This window comes from Montipora capricornis, chromosome 9 (genome assembly GCF_036669925.1).
Source record: "Montipora capricornis isolate CH-2021 chromosome 9, ASM3666992v2, whole genome shotgun sequence".
In the NCBI taxonomy this organism is placed as follows: domain Eukaryota; kingdom Metazoa; phylum Cnidaria; class Anthozoa; order Scleractinia; family Acroporidae; genus Montipora; species Montipora capricornis.
Genome location: NC_090891.1, coordinates 13,990,625 through 14,009,858, shown reverse-complemented (window position 1 = coordinate 14,009,858; position 19,234 = coordinate 13,990,625). Strand labels below are relative to the sequence as shown.

Below are 19,234 nucleotides of genomic sequence, written 5' to 3'. Positions count from 1 at the left end.
TCCAGTCTTATTGATTGAGTTATAGAGCCTATAATCCAAAAAAATACATTTATCACTCTTTTGTAAAGGTCATTCAAAAAATGAGGGCGATAGCATTTATGACTTTGTAAACTTTGTAATATCTTGTCTCATATTTCCAGTTTAAATTTTTTTTTTAGATTATGCAAATTAGACGATTTGCAATGTCACACTGTGTACACAATGTGGAAGGCAGGACTTTTATTTTCAGATAATTAATGGTAATAGGTAACAATAATTAGCTCTATTTTCTATTTTGTTTTGAAAATAGCATGTTACCATTTCTGTTTGTGAGAGCTAACCATAAATAGGCTTACCAAATTCTCTTGACATTAACTATATAACTCTTCATACTAACTAGTAAGCTACGATGGTATGTCATTTAGCCTGAGGTGCACTCTGGTCAGCCTGTGTTCAGTAAGCTCTCAATAATGACAATAAAAAACACTTTACCCAAATCCTGTGCCAATAATTTCTCTGAACATGACTGATTTCTAAAGACATAATTAAACTTTGCACAACTATTGTACTCACAGTAAGGCACATAATTAGCTCAATTATCATTCAACTACAAAAAAATATTGTGGTAATCAGTGGCGGATCTAGGCCTTGAGCTAAGGGTGGGGGGTTGCTTGCCCTGCCGGCTTTTCCTCCTGCGGTAAGGTAGTTTTGAGGTAAATGCAAGCATTGTGATTGGTTCTTTCTTGGTTAGGATTTTTCTATACTGACCATTTCTTTGAAAGCGGTCATAAGCTGTGTAATTTTTGTTTTTGAAAAGCCACAAATTCAAGAAACAACCATGGACCGAGTACCATATGATAAACTACTTTCTAACTAAGCTTGCCCAAGCCATACTGATGAATATTGCACCTTGGTCATTTTTGTATGGACCTCGCTGTGCTCAACTTTAGTTCCAAAATGTTCAACCAATATTCCCCAGTATCGCCCTCCAGTTCGGTTAGTAAGAGCTTAATATTTCCAAGTTGTTACTTGTATTTTGACTTGCCTTTTGGGTCCTTCAACACACAGCACGAGTCGTGAAAATACTCAGCAGAATATAAACAAAATGTAAAAAAAAAACCATGGCTTATAACCTTTTCCATGGAAATGGCTTGTATAGCAAAGTCCTGAACAAGAAAGCACCAATCAAAACACTTGGATTTACCTAAAGGCCATAGGTTATAGGAAAGAACCAATCAAAAACAGAGAGAAAATGTTTGTTACAATAACATCAGCTATGTGTCTGGAACATCTGAAGAATTTTTTTCCTCGTTCAAATCAAAACAGTCGTCTGTGATGTCCTGTAAAAACAATTCTTCCAATTCTTCTAGTGAGTCGCCGATCTCAACACTTGCCGCCATTTTGAAAAGGCTTTTTAGTAGACCCCAGTCTACTGCATCACACCTTTTTGCTCGGACCCGCTCGTTTCACCGCCCGGTCTCTTTCCGCCCTGCGGAAGGTGACTTTCTTGCGCGCGCTTGTGTTCGCTGGATAAAGATCGCCAAAGTTAGTGACTACTACTCGTAGTCTAAAACAAATATGTTCTAAAAAAATGTTTTAATCTTAAATGAAAGAAGTGCCGTGATTAATCATCGACGCGCCATACAGATCAAATTTCGTGTCCATTCTTGACTTTTCCGTTGTCGAGAAGTTATTTTGCCAGTGGAGGACGCGCTTTAGTGATCGTTGCCGTTGTAGAGAGGTTTAAACATGAGGTAATGTCTGAGCTGTCCGTCGGGAAAAAAAAAAGTGGCCGTCGTAGAGAGGTGGCCGTTGTGGAGAGGTGGCCGTTAGTGGAGGTTCGACTGTATTCTATTTTATTACTATACATGTAATTAGTTTTACTAATTTGAATTTTATTGTAGTATTTTAAGTTGTAAAGCACTGTTGATTAGTGAATTGTAAATAGCGCTCTGGATCAGTATTAAATTATTATTATTATTATTATTATTATTATTATTATTATTATTATTATTATTATTATTATTTCCCCCAAAATCTTACCCGCTGGCGCGCTTCGCTCGCCTGAGCTCGTCTATGAAATCAAGTGAAGCTATGATCCACTATCAGCTCGTCATTTGAGGTTTCGTCCCAACATAGCTCAGTTGGTTGCAGCTAGCGTCGCACCGGCATCACGGGTTCAAACCCCGTTGAAGTCCTGAATTTTTGAGGCTTCTCTACGCAATTGCTAAAATTGCGTTCATAACTGTGAGGATCACAGCTTCACTTGATCAAAGATGTACGCTTTAAACTTGCCGGAGCAGACCTGTAGACCTGTGGCCGGGGTATGGCCACTCCACCATGTTTCAACTGTATTGAAACGGTGGTGCGAGTCTGTGAAAGAAGCAAGAGCCATTGAAGAAATTTGACAACTTTTTATGTCATTTTTTCATCAAAGTCAGTTTTCCCCGCCTGGAATTTTACTTGGAAACGAGATCATCGTTTCTATCTCTGTGGACATAATAATGGAGAATTTCCCGATATTTCATCTTTGTTTTCCCTACATGTAATGCAAGTGTTTGAAATAAAATGCACGACGCTTTGCTCGACGACTTGATTGACAAGTTTTCGTTTTTTAACGGTCACTTCGCTGAAAAGTCATGTAAGATAGTTTGTCACGCGAGGAAGCAAGTTATTAAGTTAATTTTTAAGCGTTACGTTTCTTCTATTTTCCGACTGAATTGAATAATAAATCTATTATCGGAAGATGAGTGTGTAGCATCACAGGGGCGGATCTAGGGGAAGGGTGCAGGGGGTGTGCAACCCCCTCCCTCCCCTCCTTGAGATGGTCTAATACAACTGGTATTCTGCAAAAAATAAAAATAGAAAATAAAACGTCATCAGCCAGCTAGGCCATTCCATTCCTGGTTGCACCACAGAGTTTCATTCTGGCATACACGGAGGGGTGGAAATTAATTTTGAATCTTTCTAATTGCGTTCGATCTAAGGAGAACGCGTCCTGATTTTGTTCAGATTGGGTGATTGTGTGGTCTTGCCAAAAGGATCGAGATTTTTTTCCGCAAGGAACACCAAAGAAGCCCGCCCGAAAATTCTTCAGTTGTTTGTAGGGGCACCATCGCGTGGATTATCGCACGCGTATTGATCTCGATCTGATGACAGGCTTGTTTTTCGATCACATGCTTAGTTCCCTACGGAAATACAGGATAAGCGACTGTCGAACGCACTTCAATCATCCGAGATTACTACTAGCTTAAAGATGGAAAGTGAAATAAGTTCGCGCCATGCAACTCCATCTACATCTGTTCAATCAAATTAAAGACTCGTCCACTCACAGGCAGCCCAAGCTCGGTATACGATTTAAAGAATTTGTATGGAAAAATTAACTTCAAGCTTATGAACGCTAAAATAAGCTGTAAATGTAGAAATAAACTTCGCTTACCTCTACGTACAGTTGTCCTCGTCTTTTCTGTGCAATCGGAGGGCAAACTGTGTCCGTTTTAGCCGAGTTTGTGGCTTTCGAATTTTTACGATGTCGTTAGTGGTCATTTCCCCTCATAAAGAGAAGAAAGGCGATCTCGTCCCAAGAATTGCCCTCACATCACAAAGCAACGGTCCGAATCGCCATAAAAACACCACAGACTTAGGGCCAGATAAATTTCGTATCACATCAACTCCACATTGGGACCACACAGCGATTTTTGGCGGATAAATTCCAAATAATGTTCGGCTTTCTATAATCTTCCCATGCATTCAGCTAGATGTGTGGCTACGGCTGTTATAGATTGATGGCGACTGTATTACATTCTGCACTCTCATTGGCCAAGCGTTTCAAATTGTCCAATGAGAGAGCAGAATGTAATACGATCGCCATCAAGCTATAACGGCCGTAGCCACACATCTTGCTGAACGCATGGGAAGATTGTAAAGCCGAACATTATTTGGAATTTATCCGCCAAAAATCGTTGTGTGGTCCCAGAGTGGAGTTGATGTGATAGAAAGTTTATCTGGCCTTAAGGCTGTGGTGTTTTTACGGCGATTCGGACCGTTGCTTTGTGATGCAAGAGCAATTTGTGGGACGAGGTCGCCGGGAGTCACCAGCCTTTCTTCTCTTCAAGAGGGGAGATGAGAACGAACGACATCGTAAAAACTCGAAAGTCACAAACCCGGCTAAAACGGACACAGTTTGCCCTTCGATTGCACAGAAAAGACGAGGACAACTGTACGTAGAAGTGAGCGAAGTTTATTTCTACATTTACAGGCTATTGTAGCATTTATAAGCTCAAAGTCAATTTTCCCAATACAAATTCTATAAATCGTATACCGAGCTTGGGCTACCTGTGGTCCACTTCATGAAAGAGCTAAAAACGCAAAGTTTCGTTTCTTGGCGTCAAGTCTGCACTCCAAAAAGGTGGGTACCATCTTTGAAATCGCGCAAAATGTTATAAATGCAATGCAAAAACACGTTTCGTAACAATAACCGACTTGAAGGGGCAGTAACATCTCTCTTGATGCGAGAGGGCCGAGTTCAAACAGCCGGACAGGTGGGGCAGAAAGCTTTTCATGTCGCTTTCCGCGGGATAGGGGAATTTTCTTTAAGTAATATTGCAATTTTCGACAACCAAGGAAAAAAAACAAGGGAAATAAAAAAACCAACAAAACAAAAAGTCAACAACACGGGTTCTTATCTGAGGTCACCCATCCAAGCAACTCCAGCCAACAGGGCTTGACTTCAATGAGAAGCACAAGAACGTGGCTAATTGCCATATGAGACTACAAAGAAAATGATGAGCGACCGGTTTTTTACCGTGGGTGCCTGTGCTTTCCACGGAAAAAGAAACGAGGTATACCATGGGGGATTTTTTTCATGATTCCCCGGGAATGATGTCCACTCCATGTAAAGAAGAGCTTTGGGCACCGAAGTGTTTTTGAATCGAGTGGTTTGCTCAGAAAAAGAGTCTAGGAAAATACCTGCAAGCCTAGGAGACATTTTTATCTATGCTTTAAAAAGGCTTTTGTCATTTTATTACGGAGGGAGTTCCTCAGTGAAACAATGAAAATAAAATAAAATATTTGCAGCATACAGTGTCAGTGATGACATTTCACTCACTCGCTATGGCTGGTCATGGGATCATTTCGAAACGACTCAGCTAAATAAGTATTCAAAGACTGGGTTAATATGTAAATAAGGACGTACAAAGCTAAAACGAAAAAGGCGGTATACAAAAGTATCAGTCGTCGAGCTGGCAGAGCAATGCTACTCCTCTCTTAATCCAGTGGTTCTGTGGTTTGTCAGTGGGTAACATTACTGGCATCACATAGTTGGTTGAATGACCAGTAGTGGATAGAGTTCCTCGGCGCTCACTGGTCTTGTAAACCGGACACTTGTACTCTTGATTATTTTTAAACTCCAAAATTTTGCCTGTAAAAGGAAAAAAAAATCTCAGTGGCCCGCTAATGGACAACGAAATAAATCTTACTAAATACACAAATCGAACGAAATATTCAAAATGCGATCGCTTTAGACGATCGACCCTTCTGAGTTTATTTTCAATTTGTAACGATGTAAGCCACTGTTGTAAGCCAAAAAGAGATTGATGATTCCAACTTGTGACAGTTACGTGCAGAAGCGAAGATTAATACACGTTAGTATAATTACAAAGGCGTTTATTGAAAATTCTCTGCGCTGATTGGTTGCACTTGGTAATTTTTACACGATAATCACTTTAGCGCTTTTTTTTCAAAATGGCCGCAAGCCGTTTTGTCTAGGTGACAGACGAAGAAATTAATTGTTTGAAAGAAAAAGCATCTTTTTTCAAATAATCACCTTTAGTATATACTCGCTCAGTCATCTTCGTGTTTCAAGCAATCTGATTGGTTCGCTATCACAGAGTAATTGAACATTATTCACTCCCTAATGCGTTATCCAAAGAAAACAAAATGGCTGGCGTAAACTCGCGTTTCGCCAGCATTTCTGAATCGGAAATATCGAGTATACAAGATCATACTATGCTACAGAATACAAAGAGGGCCACAAAATTTTGCCTGAAAGTTTTCAAAGGTAATAGACGACTTCATACTTTTGCCAACCACTGTTTGACTTCGTTTTCCCAGATAATTCTTGCTAAAAATTAAACAATCTTCACTTTCACTCGGACTAAGTCTATTTTGTAGGGTGGTTTGCCCAGCAAAATGAATTTGTTTCTGAAATCGAAGAATTAAAACAATGTTTAAGAAAGTTTATTTTGCCTTGAACGAGGCATCAAGGTCTAAATCGAATGAAAACAAAAGAATATCTAAATGGCGGCCATTTTGGAATAAGGTGTATATTAATTAGCTTTACAACAAAGCAACGCTCACCTCAATTAGAGCGAGCCGTCATTTAAGACCTTTTCATGTGGATCCTTCAAAACTGCACTTTCAATTTCCATTTCAAATGAACTTCTAATTTGATCGAATGGTAAAAATGTTTTAACAAGCAAACTTTCGATTTACATTGCTGATTTGAACAGTGTTAAATGACCATTTTGCTAGTTTATGACGAGGATTTTAACGAAAGTTATTTAGATTTGCCATGTTTGAAGCTTCTGTAAACACTTTCGCGCATTGCATGCTTTGCACCTCTGCATATGATGTTGAGATCACTTTGTGTGTATATATTATACTAAAATAATTGTTCTTGTCAGTCGCAGTGAATAGTGGCAGAATATTTAATTCGCCGCAATATTCTGGCACTATTCACTTTGATTTCAAAGAATAATTGTTAAATGTGCCCAACACAGGGCAATGAGGCTCTGCATGGTTGGTACTTCAATGACAATAGGTGACGTCAACGATATCTCCCCTGTTATTCACCTTCGGTTCGGTGAATAAAAACCTCGACTTGGGCTCGGTTTTATTCACCAATATTCACCTCGCCTTCGGCGAATAATGCAATATTTTCTTAAGGTGTCTTTCGTCTCCTCACCCTAGAAGAAACGAGGCAAGAAAGACCCTGGATCACTCTGGTCGTGTGCCTCAATGTCAAAACAAAACCAGTAAGAAAGGGACTCCTTTTCCAGGATTTCTGTTGCTGATTCACAGCGATACTAAAAATCTCAACCCTAAACAAATCAAATTCAAGATGCAATTTACTTGAGAAGATGTAATACTGGAATATTCTGTCAAAGGATATGAAAATGGATTTTCTCATTATACTTTCAGCTTGTATATAAACAAAAGGAAAAGATACGCTGTTCCCGTTTCAGCTGTTTATCTTAGGCAGCCTAAAATTCGGATAGCAAGTGCATTAACGCAAAATTTTGGATTGGCTAAGAGACACACTGATTTTAAATGGGAAAACTGTCTGTGTAGACGATGACTTTAAGGAGGGATATGAGAGTTCTCCTGATTAAAAAGATATCGTCGAAGGGAAACAAACAAACAAAAAAAAGATTCATTCACGCAATTATTATAGAATGATCTTCATCTTCAACCACGTCGTACCCAAGCGAATGCGGACGACAAGCGCATCACGCAATCCTACAAAATAGAACTGAACTTGCGTTTTAAAGCATGTGCACCACGGATGCATCTCCACTACAACGCAAACATAAGCGAAAGAAACAACATGCAAAGGGAAAATGCAGACTTATCTGCGGTTTTTGGAGATCTGCGTAACAGGTGACTAAAATTCGCGTATGAATGATTTTCATGGGACAAAAGCAAGCGACATTTAAAGAGTAAAGGGAAGATTCTGGAAACAGCATTGCAAGTCTGCTGGTTAAACAAGTGTTGCGCCTGGGTTTCAAGGGTGACAAAAATTTGAAAACGTTGCCTTGTCTTCTTGACTGTTCATATTTCCCATATGGGCTAAACTTCAGAATACCCGGCCACGATTGCGTGACATTAAATGCATGCTCCCGCAGTCCCGAAGTCGATGAAAGTTTGAGCTGGTAATCTGTGGCTCCCGCAGTCCCGCAGTGGAAAAAAGATGAATAAGAAATGGGGATAAAACTACTGCTCCCGCAGTCCCGCAGTGGAAAAAGGATGAATATGAAATGGGGATAAAACTACTGCTCCCGCAGTCCCGCAGTGGAAAAAGGATGAATATGAAATGGGGATAAAACTACTTCTCCCGCAGTCCCGCACTCCCGCAGTGGAAAAAGGATGTAAAATCAGTTTTAGCTTTCAATTTACGGTTTGGTTAACTACACTTTTTATGAGATCGTCTGACATTAAATGCATGCTCCTAAGAAGACGTTTTATGAGATCGTCTGAAGAATATAGCACTCGTTTACTGATTAAGCCTAAGCGCTTGTTTCAGTGATTAAGTCGAAGCACTCGTTTAAAATATTAGCTTTCAATTTGCGGTTTGGTTAACTACACTTTTTATGAGATCGTCTGAAGATTATAGCACTCGTTTGCTGATTAAGCCTAAGCGCTTGTTTCAGTGATTAGGTCAAAGTACTCTTTTAACATTGTACCTTTCAATTTGCGATTTGGTTAACCACACTCTTTATGAGATCGGCTGAAGAATATAGCACTCGTTTACTGATTAAGCCTAAGCGCTTGTTTTAGTGATTTGATCGAAGCACTCTTTTAATTAACAGTTTAGCTTTCAATTTGCGGTTTGGTTAACTACACTTTTTATGAGATCGTCTGAAGAATATAGCACTCGTTTACTGATTAAGCCTAAGCGCTTGTTGCAGTGATTAGGTCGAAGCACTCCTTTAATTAACATTTTAGCTTTCAATTTGCGATTTGGTTAACCACACTTTTTATGAGATCGTCTGAAGTATATAGCACTCGTTTACTGATTAAGCCTAAGCGCTTGTTTCAGTGATTAGGTCGAAGCACTCTTTCAAAATTTTTAGCTGTCAATTTGCGGTTAGCTTAATCACACTTTTTATGAGAGTGCGGGAGCAGCAGTTTTACCCCCATTTCATATTCATCCTTTTTCCACTGCGGGAGTGCGGGACTGCGGGAGCAGTAGTTTTACCCCCATTTCATATACTTGCTTTTTCCACTGGGGGAGTGGGGGAGTGCGGGACTGCGGGAGCAGTAGTTTTATTCCCATTTCATATACTTGCTTTTTCCACTGGGGGAGTGCGGGACTGCGGGAGCAGTAGTTTTACCCCCATTTCATATACTTGCTTTTTCCACTGGGGGAGTGCGGGACTGCGGGAGCAGTAGTTTTATTCCCATTTCATATACTTGCTTTTTCCACTGGGGGAGTGCGGGACTGCGGGAGCAGTAGTTTTACCCCCATTTCATATACTTGCTTTTTCCACTGGGGGAGTGCGGGACTGCGGGAGCAGTAGTTTTATTCCCATTTCATATTCATCCTTTTTCCACTGCGGGAGCAGTAGTTTTATCTCCATTTCATATTCATCCTTTTCCCACTGTGGGAGTGCGGGAGCCATAGATTACCAGGCCAAACTTTCATCGACTTCGGGACTGCAGGAGCAAGCGTTCAATGTCACGCAATCGTGGCCGGGTATTCTGAAGTTGCTCCGTTCTACCGGCCAAAGACGACGACTGCAGGACGTTACTCCAAAATACAAGATCGTATGGTTGCGAATCGAAATTGTCTAGAACTTAACTAATCTGGCAATATATACCAAGAGTAAAACTTGCTGGGACATAACTGAAAATTCTGCGTCAAGAGCCCACGTCCTCCACAGAACTTCAAATTTCCCGTCGTTGTTCACAAGAAGACGGAAAAGGAATTTAGCAACACCAAAAAGGCCAAGCACAGAGCCACTTCCCTTTCCTAATTTGTCGTTCAGTAAGACGTAGCCATCGTCATTACTCAATGTTCGTCGACTGCGAGAGTACTAGTTACAAACTCACATAATATTCAAAGATCCTCAGAGCATTTGTTTACTGTTTAATTCTCCAAGACTGCGGAACTGCTAAAAAATTGGTTTTATCAACGGAGTTGACCACATAAATTGACCACCGTAGAGGGATTCTAAAAGCTGACGTTTCGAGAGCTAGCCCTTCATCAGAGCCAATCGAGGTATTATGGGTTGTGTGTAGTTTTTGTAGTGGAGTAGGAGCTACACTATTGGTGGTAGCATGGCCACGTGAAAAATAGGAAAACATTAGTTAAATGAAAAGCGTTCGTTAATACCGTGCATGGGGATTAAGGGTGCCGATTTGGAAGATGAATTTTTCTTCCAGATTCTTGCGGCTTTCCGTCGCATCTTGATGTTGGGAAAGGCCGCAGATATTCATGTGTTGTTTGGAGTGGTTAGGGAGATTAAAATGACGAGCGACTGGCTTAGATGCATCCTTGTCATTCTTCTCAACATCGCGAAGGTGTTCGCGGAATCGGTCGCCCAGTCGTCTACCTGTCTCGCCAACGTACAGGTTATGCAATAATTGACATTTGCGGAGGTACATGTGAAACGATCGGTGATCTTAACAGATCGGTTAGGTCCCGATATCTTGCTAGTGTTAACAATGAAAAGACAAGTTTTGCATCGTGAGCGCGCGCATTTGAAAGTGCCGGGTTGCTCGTTAGTTTTGAGTGCGCTTCTAACTAAAAAGTTGCCTACGTTTTTGTCGCGTTTGAATGAAATTAGTGGAGGTTGCGAAAAGATTCTAACAGTCTCGGGATCATTTTGGAGTAATTCAAAGTAATTAAGAAGTATGCTTTGGAATGCGTGATTATGAGGATGGAAAGTGAGGGAGAATGGAACTCTGTCATTCTTATCCTTTTGTGACGTTTGTAGTACTGACTGTCGATGAAATTGTTGGGCGCGATGATGGCTCGCTTTGACCACAGAGAAAGAATAGCCACGTTTTTCGAAGAACTGGCACACCGCCTCTAATTTGCTGGAAAAATCGGAGTCATCATTACATAGACGTCGAAGTCTAAGAAACTGAGAATAAGGAATGGAGTTCTTGACATTTGTTGGATGTAATGGATGTGACAACAAATAACTGTGAAAATCTGTAGGTTTGTAGTGCACACTGGTACACAAACCGTAGCCACTGATAGAAACTTTGATATCTAGGAAAGCCAATGAAGTTTCCGAAATTTCCCACGTATATTTAAAGAGCCGGATGAAAGGAATTAGCGGAGGCTATAAATTGAAGGAGTTCTTCTCTGCTGGATGAAATCGCGCCGATGCAGTCGTCAATGTAGCTGCCGTAGAGTTCAGGTTTGGGGCCGTTGTACTGATTAAAAAATTGGTGTTCAACATATCCTACAAAAAGATTGGCCTAGCTAGGTCCCATTCTTGTGGCCTAAAGGCAAATAAAAAAACGTCACAAAAGGATAAGAATGACAGCATATCATTCACCCTCACTTTCCATCCTCATAATCACGCAGTCAAAAGTATCATTCTTAATAACTTTAAATTACTCCAAAATGATCCCGAGACTGGTAGAATCTTCTCGCAACCTCCACTAGGACCTTGGCGATCGGTTAAGATCACCGATCGTTTCACATGTACCTCCGCAAAAGTCAATTATTGCATAACCTGTACGTTATGCAATAAATTATGCAATAAATTATACACTGGCGAGACAGGTAGACGACTAGGCGACCGACTCCGCGAACACCTTCGCGATGTTGAGAAGAATGACAAGGATACATCTAAGCCAGTCGCTCGTCATTTTAATTTCCCTAACCACTCCAAACAACACATGGCTATCTACGGCCTTTCCCTACATCAAGGTACGACGGAAAGCCGCAAGAATCTGGAAGAAAAATTCATCTTCCAAATCGGCACCCTTTATCCCCACGGTATTAACGAACGCTTTTCATTTAACTAATGTCCTCCTATTTTTCACGTTGCCATGTCACCACCAATAGCGTAGCTCTCCTACTCCAACTACACACAACCCATAATACCTCGATTCGCTCTGAGGAAGGGCTAACGCTCGAAACGTCAGCTTTCAGATTCCTAGTACTGTGATCAATTTACATTATCAACTCCGTTGATATAACCAAATCTTTGTGTACTACTTCCCACCGACACAGCACCACAGTTTCTTTAGAAACTACCCCCCTTTATGCGGAAGTGCTAGTTAGATACCTACAAAGGATTCAGGACTGGGAAAGCACTAGTAAGGGCCCGCTCTAAAGTTCTCAACATTTGCTTCAACATCTTTTCGATTTTGTTGAACGATGTTGATTGCTGGGGTGGGCAAACGGTTTCAACACGCCATGCAACATTTGATTTACACAGCTAACGAGAGGCCTTGTATTCAGTCCCAAGTTGCAGCCGCGGTTGTTACTGTGGATACGGACATGATGCGTCATTGAGAGACCGATTAGTGTGCACGCTCATACTCAACAATGTTGAAAGAGGGCGGCAAACGGCTTCAACTTCATTAAACATTCGCGAATACAAAACTGAGAAATGTTGAATGGTTGTTGAAGTAAAGTCTAAAAACTCATTCAAACGGTTTCAACATCACTGTTCAACAAAATTGAACGGTTGTTGAAGCAAGAGTTGAACCCGTTTACCAGGGCCCTAATATAACCATTTATCACATACGGGACAAATTACTGAATGCTGTTTGGTTGAGACGAAGGGAATTTTTTTTTCTCAATCGCGAGGACACTGTTGGTTATTAAGAGGCCTTTTTCTGATCAAGCAAAATTACATGTACAAGAAAACGTTCTTCCAGATTTTTACTCCGATTAAACTGCTTTCTACATATAAAACACATTTTATGCGCTATTTCTGTTGTCAGCAACGATTTATTGAATCGAACTCTAAAAATAATAGCGTGCTAAGTTGATTGTCATTTGTTGCCGCATTCAATAATTTTTCCTTAAATAATTTATGTGATCGCAAATAGACCACTTTCGATATATTAAAATTCAGTCCAAAACAAAAGGCATCATCTCGAGGCTCTGGGGAATAAACTCATACAAATCCTTATTTATATTTATTCCCCAGAGCCTTGAGATGATGTATTTTGCTTAGGACTGAATTTTAATATATCGAAATTGGTCTAATGCCCCCCATGTAATCGCGAATTTTGGGAAAACTTTGCAAAGTGAAATTAATCCTTTACTGCCCTCGGGCCCATGCGATTACATATACTTAGCATTCAAAATTTCTGGACTGCGGAAGTGCCAGACTAGGGGGTCACTTGCTCCTTTCGGACTTAAAGTGCTACTATGATCAAAAAACAATTTTTATTTTTCTTTGGATTTCAAAACTATGTTAACTAAACAGTAACTGATCAAAATTTGAAGCCTTGATTTCAAAAAGACACCCGTTTATTTTAACTGGAATTTTCCTGTTTAATGGTCCGGCATTACTAACTTTAAGGAGAAAATGACGTCAAAGACTCAATAGTTTAAGAATGCAATGCGCATGTACGCGGCTGAATTAATATGCAGCACGGGAGTTTCGGGCTTTTAGACTCTTCAAACTCGTGTTTTGCATATATAATAAGCTGCGTTTACACGCTGAAATCTTAAGCTACTGACTAAATGACGTTACTTTTCCATGGATTCAACGCTCTGAAGTTTTGATCGTGAGTAATGGCGGACCGTGAAATCCAGAACTTACACTTAAAGTGAACAACAGCCTTTGGATAAAAATCAAAGCTTAAAATTTTGACAGTCAAGTGTTGAGCAATCACACTTTAAAAATCTGAAGAAAAAAAAGGAAGTGATTTTTTTGATCATAGTAGCAGTTTAAGCACTTAATCATCATATGCATCCACCGCGCAGTGCAGAGAAAACTGTTTCTATACCCATATTCAACATCCCTCGACCGCCTGAGCAAAGGAACGTGGGATAGAAAGCAATTAGAGCGGCCTTTTGCGAAATTTCTGACGTCACTTATTGGCTGCCTGGCTCTTCAAGAACTGAATTGTATAAACGTTTAATTACGCAAATTGTGAATTTAAATTGATTTCAATAAAGATTGATTGCTTGATTGAGTGATCGAATTATGCAAGTCAGAAAATCGTTTAAACTTAAACAAGTCGAAAAATCACTCCAAGCCAAGATATTTGAGTACTTGAGTTCTCCGAGAAGGACGTTTGCGTATTACACCACCTTTTTTCCTTTATTTAACTGTCACGACGCATATTAACTATCTATGTTCAGAGAATTTTTGTCACCAGACAAATCGAGTTTCTTATTTCGTTCGCTTTTGCTCGAAAACTTTGTTTCAGGATGAAAAGTATTAAATCTGGCAGACACACTTTTGACGGCTCCTAAACAATGGCAAATTACATCTGGAAGTTGTCGATCCGCTCACAATAGAACGTTTTCAACCAACCTCTAGGGACACCAATAATAAAAGAGAAATGTATGACTTCTGGTGGACGAACAAAAGAAGGTAATAAGAGATCTTTTGTTTTCCTCCACCAACATGGCGGCGATGACTTCACGTGAAAAACTCCTATTCTGTGGTGTGATGAAAACGAGTTGAAAAAGCTGAAAGAAAATCCTTCAGGCCTCCACATAAATGTCTCGCCAATACCCACTAACCATTGGTGTTTTCTAGTTAGATGTATGCATTACACCCCACCTGGCTTGACCCAAATTACTGGCATAGTGTCATGTAGGATCTTTGGTAACGATTCACCGATCAAGCCTCTGAAAAAAGAGAAATTACAGCCTTTCGTCAACCACCATTTACAGTTTCTAAATGTGAAACATAATCACCAGGACCCACAACAAGTTGCAAAATTGTTGAGACACTTTCATTAAAAAAACACCTTTTCTAGCTTCCAATACTCGCCGTATCTGGAATTTAAACCTTTCCCACTTCCCCTCCCCTCTCCCCCTTTCAATGTTGACTGTTTAAGTTTTCAACAATTTTTTGTCTTGCTAGCAACACTGATAAGAGGTGGGGGGGGGGGGGGGGAAGGGGGAAGGGGGCTGCAGCGTGAGAGATAATAGGTACATTGATTGATAACGCCCCAAGAAGGTGAAGTGTCTCCACTATTTTTGCAACTTGTTGCAGTTGTTCAAAACGCTACCCACTGAATAAATCACTATCCATTGGATAGCGAGTTATCCGGCGGATAGCGCTATCCATCTTTTGAACAACTGGGGCCAGATCCCTACCTTTTACGGTCCCACCGTGCGCCCTCCAAAAACAAGCCGTGCACGTACACTCCATCGTCGGGTGGATTGTTTTCAGTATCTCCAGACCGAACCTATAGAACAAAAAGGAAATGTTGCAATTGGCCGTTGCATACCAATCAGGAACATAATTTATTATGAGATAACTATTTTCTGAACATTAAATATGAGAATTAAAGCAACCGTAAGTATGTAAAAACCAAATCCTGCGATTTGGAGGATCTCACCTCAAACTCAAACCCCAGTAAATCGATTGGTATCGTGTATTTCCTGGCATAATTTTGCTTTGCTCCGGTTAAGAAAGCCTACAAGCAAACCATTTCCAATTTTAGTAACAATCGTTTGTTGTACTGAAGAGAGGAAAAGAAATTGATTCAATACCTGCGTGAAGAAAAATCCCGAAATCCAAAAAACAACTGGTTTCCCTTTGTCAAACCAGTCCTGGGAAGCAAAAAATTAATGAGAAATGAGAATGACCAAGTATCCTACAAAAAGCACCAAGTACCCTACAAAATGCGTCCTTGAGTACAATTGAAGTAACGAAACAAAGAAAAGAAGAGCACTGCATTGTCATTAAATTGGACAATAATGAACTAAACTGAACGGCTCACCTGCAAAAACTTAAGTCTTGCAATAAAATCACTTATGTAGCTACCAAGAGGTTTGAGAGAAGGATATGATCTCTTCATCCACATTTCTGGTACCTAGAAGATACGAGAAATAAGAGTGAAAATAACGTATTGGACGACCTCTTCCGGTAATTTCTAAGCTAACCATCTTCACTTTTTCCGCACTCCAAATAAGGAAAGGTATAAATATTGGAAATCGTATGAACACGAGTGCATTTCGTGATTTATGAGAACGAGTGATGTTCGGAAGGTTCCCAAAAGTCTACTACAATCAGACAGGCGATATTCTGTCGAGTTTATAATAAGTACGGATAATCAATGGAAACCTGGCTCCATTTCCACTTTAAGTTGCTCTCAACCGTCATAATGTGATGATCATTCACGATCAGAGTCATTATAACCACAGTTCGTATATTTCAATCATTGATTCGCCTGGTGCACGATACAGTACGAAAGTGAAACAGTACAGCTCCCAGATGACTTGATAGCTCATAAGGTGGAGCAAATGCAGCGCAATCGCACTGACATGGGTTCGAGTCCCATTTAAGGCTAAGGCTGGATATTTTTCAAGCTTCTTCGCAACTGCTCAAGTTGCTTTCAACTGAGATGATTACTCTCGCTTCGAGTCAAACTAGGGTTAAGTTGATCATTGCTTCGACTTAGATACCTTTCCCACCAATAAATTGCCAGCTAACGCTTCCAGGTCAGACGACATAACAACCAATCCTCTGATTGCTTTCTGAAGATTTTGTAGACTTGCTCTGATTATTGACATCAGTCTAATAAGGGAACGAAATCAATGGGTACATTAACCAGTTCAAAATAGGTGCCACGCACCAGAAACTGATAGAAACAAGAGTCCAAACACTAACTTGTTGAATCTCTCCATCTCTTGCACCAGCACAGTGTTCATACTTTCTTCATATTTCACAGGGTATTTGTGCAGGGCCACTTCTAAGTCAAAATTATTTGGGAGCTATTTGAAAAAAACGATCATCAGTCATAACAAGAGGCCTTAGCTCACCAACCACCAGGTCAGATTTCTCCAACTAAGGTGTTTCTAATGGTAATAGTCATGGATTTATATGCCGCACATATTTTATTAAAGTGCACCTAACCCCAAAATATTTTTTTTGCTAAAATGAATCTTTGCACCTGTTCGAAACGCATTGCGGCCATTTTTTCATTTTTCTAACAAATCCTGGCATTTTATAGGCTTCGAAAGTTGTGAAAATCCAAGCATCTTTTGTTCACGACCGAGTCAGAAGGGGAGTGGGTCTATTCCTGATTTGACGTCACAATCTACTTTGCATGCATTTTTACAAAGAGTTAATGCAATTCAACAGGAATAGACCCACTCCCCTCTCGGTCGTGAACAAAAGATGCTTGGATTTTCGCAACTTTCGAAGCCTACAAAATGCCAGGATTTGTTAGAAAAATGAAAAAATGGCCGCCAATGCGTTTCCAGCAGTTGCAAAGATTCATTTAGCGAAAAAAATATTTTGGGGTTAGGTGCACTTTAAGTCTCATGGGGTGACTGTAAAGGCGCCTGTGGCAGCCGCTATCAGTCCATATTTGATCTCACCCATCCACCCACCCAGCAAAACCCACGCATGAATGTGAAAGACGGACATACCAAAGACACCGGGGGTCTCTATAGTTGACGCGCAAGTTGAAATCCAAAAGGCTGTGTTCAGTTGCTTCCGCTTGTGCCAAGAGAGCTAGGTTTGGGATCCCAAGAGAAACCCCTCAAGGTCTAACTCATTTCATGAGAAAATTGTGCTTAACCCCCAAACTATTAATTGGTTTAATTACATAGGTGACCGATTGAAAATTCTTTGCGCTGATTGATTGCTATTAAGGAGATTGTTACACGATAATCATCTAAATGGTTTGTCAAAATGGTCGCAAGCCGTTTTATCGAAGATGACAGACGAAGAAATTGTTTCAAAGAAAATGCATATTTGTCAAGTAATCACCTATGTTTTTATACTAAAACAATTATTCGCCTCGCCTTCGGCGAATAATTGTTAAATAATGATACAACACAATACAACGAAATCTCAAATTAAAAATGTTAACTTACGCATGAAAAAAGTACAGAGAAAATGAAATCAAAGTTAGGGAAATGGTGGATAAATGTGCTATAAAAACCCTATGCATGAGCGGTTGCTTAACTATCGAAAGTTCCGGATCCAACAAGAGGAGCATGTGACCGACATTTTTGCATTACCACCTTACTGAAAGAGCAGTTTGAGTTGGTTTGAGTTTGTAACTGCCAGTAAGGAACGATTCATTTATCAAAGATAATAAACATAAAGCGTAAATTTGTAAAATACCTTGACAAAATGTCCTTGGCTATCTCCAGCAAAGTGTCATCAGTCTTCTTTCCACCCCCTCCTCCGCCACTTTGCGATTGCGTCAAAAGGACCGAGTCAAATAGCTATCAAAGCAGAGACGATAAGCTTCGCAAAAGGTACAATCCTGGTCAAAACTGATGGGACAATTCCCGCTTTTCCCCCTCCCCCCATTACAATGTTGATTTTTCACGGTCTTCGAAATCAAGATTAGTTCATCCATCGCTCGCATGTTTCAGCAGTGTCTGGGGGAAGGGGGGTGCGAAAAAGGCAGCGGAAAGAAGACACGCGTTGCTCATATAACGATGGAAGCATCTATAGTAAATTCTCCACTTTTCGTCCAAAGTGTCCAAAAGTCTTTTGCCCCGGATTGTAGCAATAACCAATGTACCCTATAGAGAGCTTACAACGAATCATTCTATATGTTTCCGTTACTGTCTGCTTCAGTTACCTATAGAGACCTAGAACTGACGTAAAAAGAGGACAATTGATGGAAATTACTTGAACTGACTGAAGAGTGGCTAAAACGTGGCAAACGACGTTCTCAAACAGCTTAAACCTAACCTGATCGCATCCCAGAAATTGTACCACAATCTGTTTTATAATTAAGACTAGTTTCAAAAGAATCTTTAAGGTATAATACGGATTTTGACGTTATGGACATAGCCTAACTATCAGAACCATCTGTTACCCTTGGAACCAGGTGATCTTGCACGGCGTCTAACTACGAGCCTGCCTACCTGCTTCGTCTCCTGTAGCTCTTTAGATATGTCAACATTGTCATGCATGCCAAATACCTCGGGTGTCTGGGACAGCGGCAGCTCCTAACACCAACCAAACGGTGTAATAAACAGATAAAACAATCATCAGTTATGGCACGACTACAGACGTCAGTGCAAAGAAGACTGAAACTGAAAATCCAGGTTCTAACAAGACTCGATCCCATGACCGTGCCATTAAGCACGTTTGAACTGTTACTTAACGGCGGGGTCATATTTTATCCCGTATACGCTGTTTAAGTTCTGATTTATTTATTCGCTTTTTCAATCTATATTTTCATATCTTACGCCCGTGAGAACGTAAAACAGGTAAACAAAATAGCAAGATGCTGCGTGTCTGTTACCTTGATTAAAGTCTACGTATTGGTCATATTCACTCTTTGGAGGCGCATAATAAATGCCACTCTGTGAGAACTTGTACTTAGGATCTTGAAC

The 19,234-nt window shown here is 40.3% G+C and overlaps 1 protein-coding gene across 1 annotated transcript in view; it reads right to left on the bottom strand.

Annotated features, from left to right (window-relative positions):
• Positions 1 to 4,203: 4,203 nt before the first annotated feature.
• The window catches only part of LOC138015676 (dynein axonemal heavy chain 12-like), a 319,401-nt gene continuing 304,370 nt past the window's right edge, over positions 4,204 to 19,234 (bottom strand). The window contains exon 92 of the mRNA XM_068862787.1: positions 4,204 to 5,398. Coding sequence (XP_068718888.1) covers positions 5,208 to 5,398 — 191 coding nt within the window. The 3' untranslated portion in view covers positions 4,204 to 5,207. The remainder of the gene's footprint in view (positions 5,399 to 19,234) is intronic.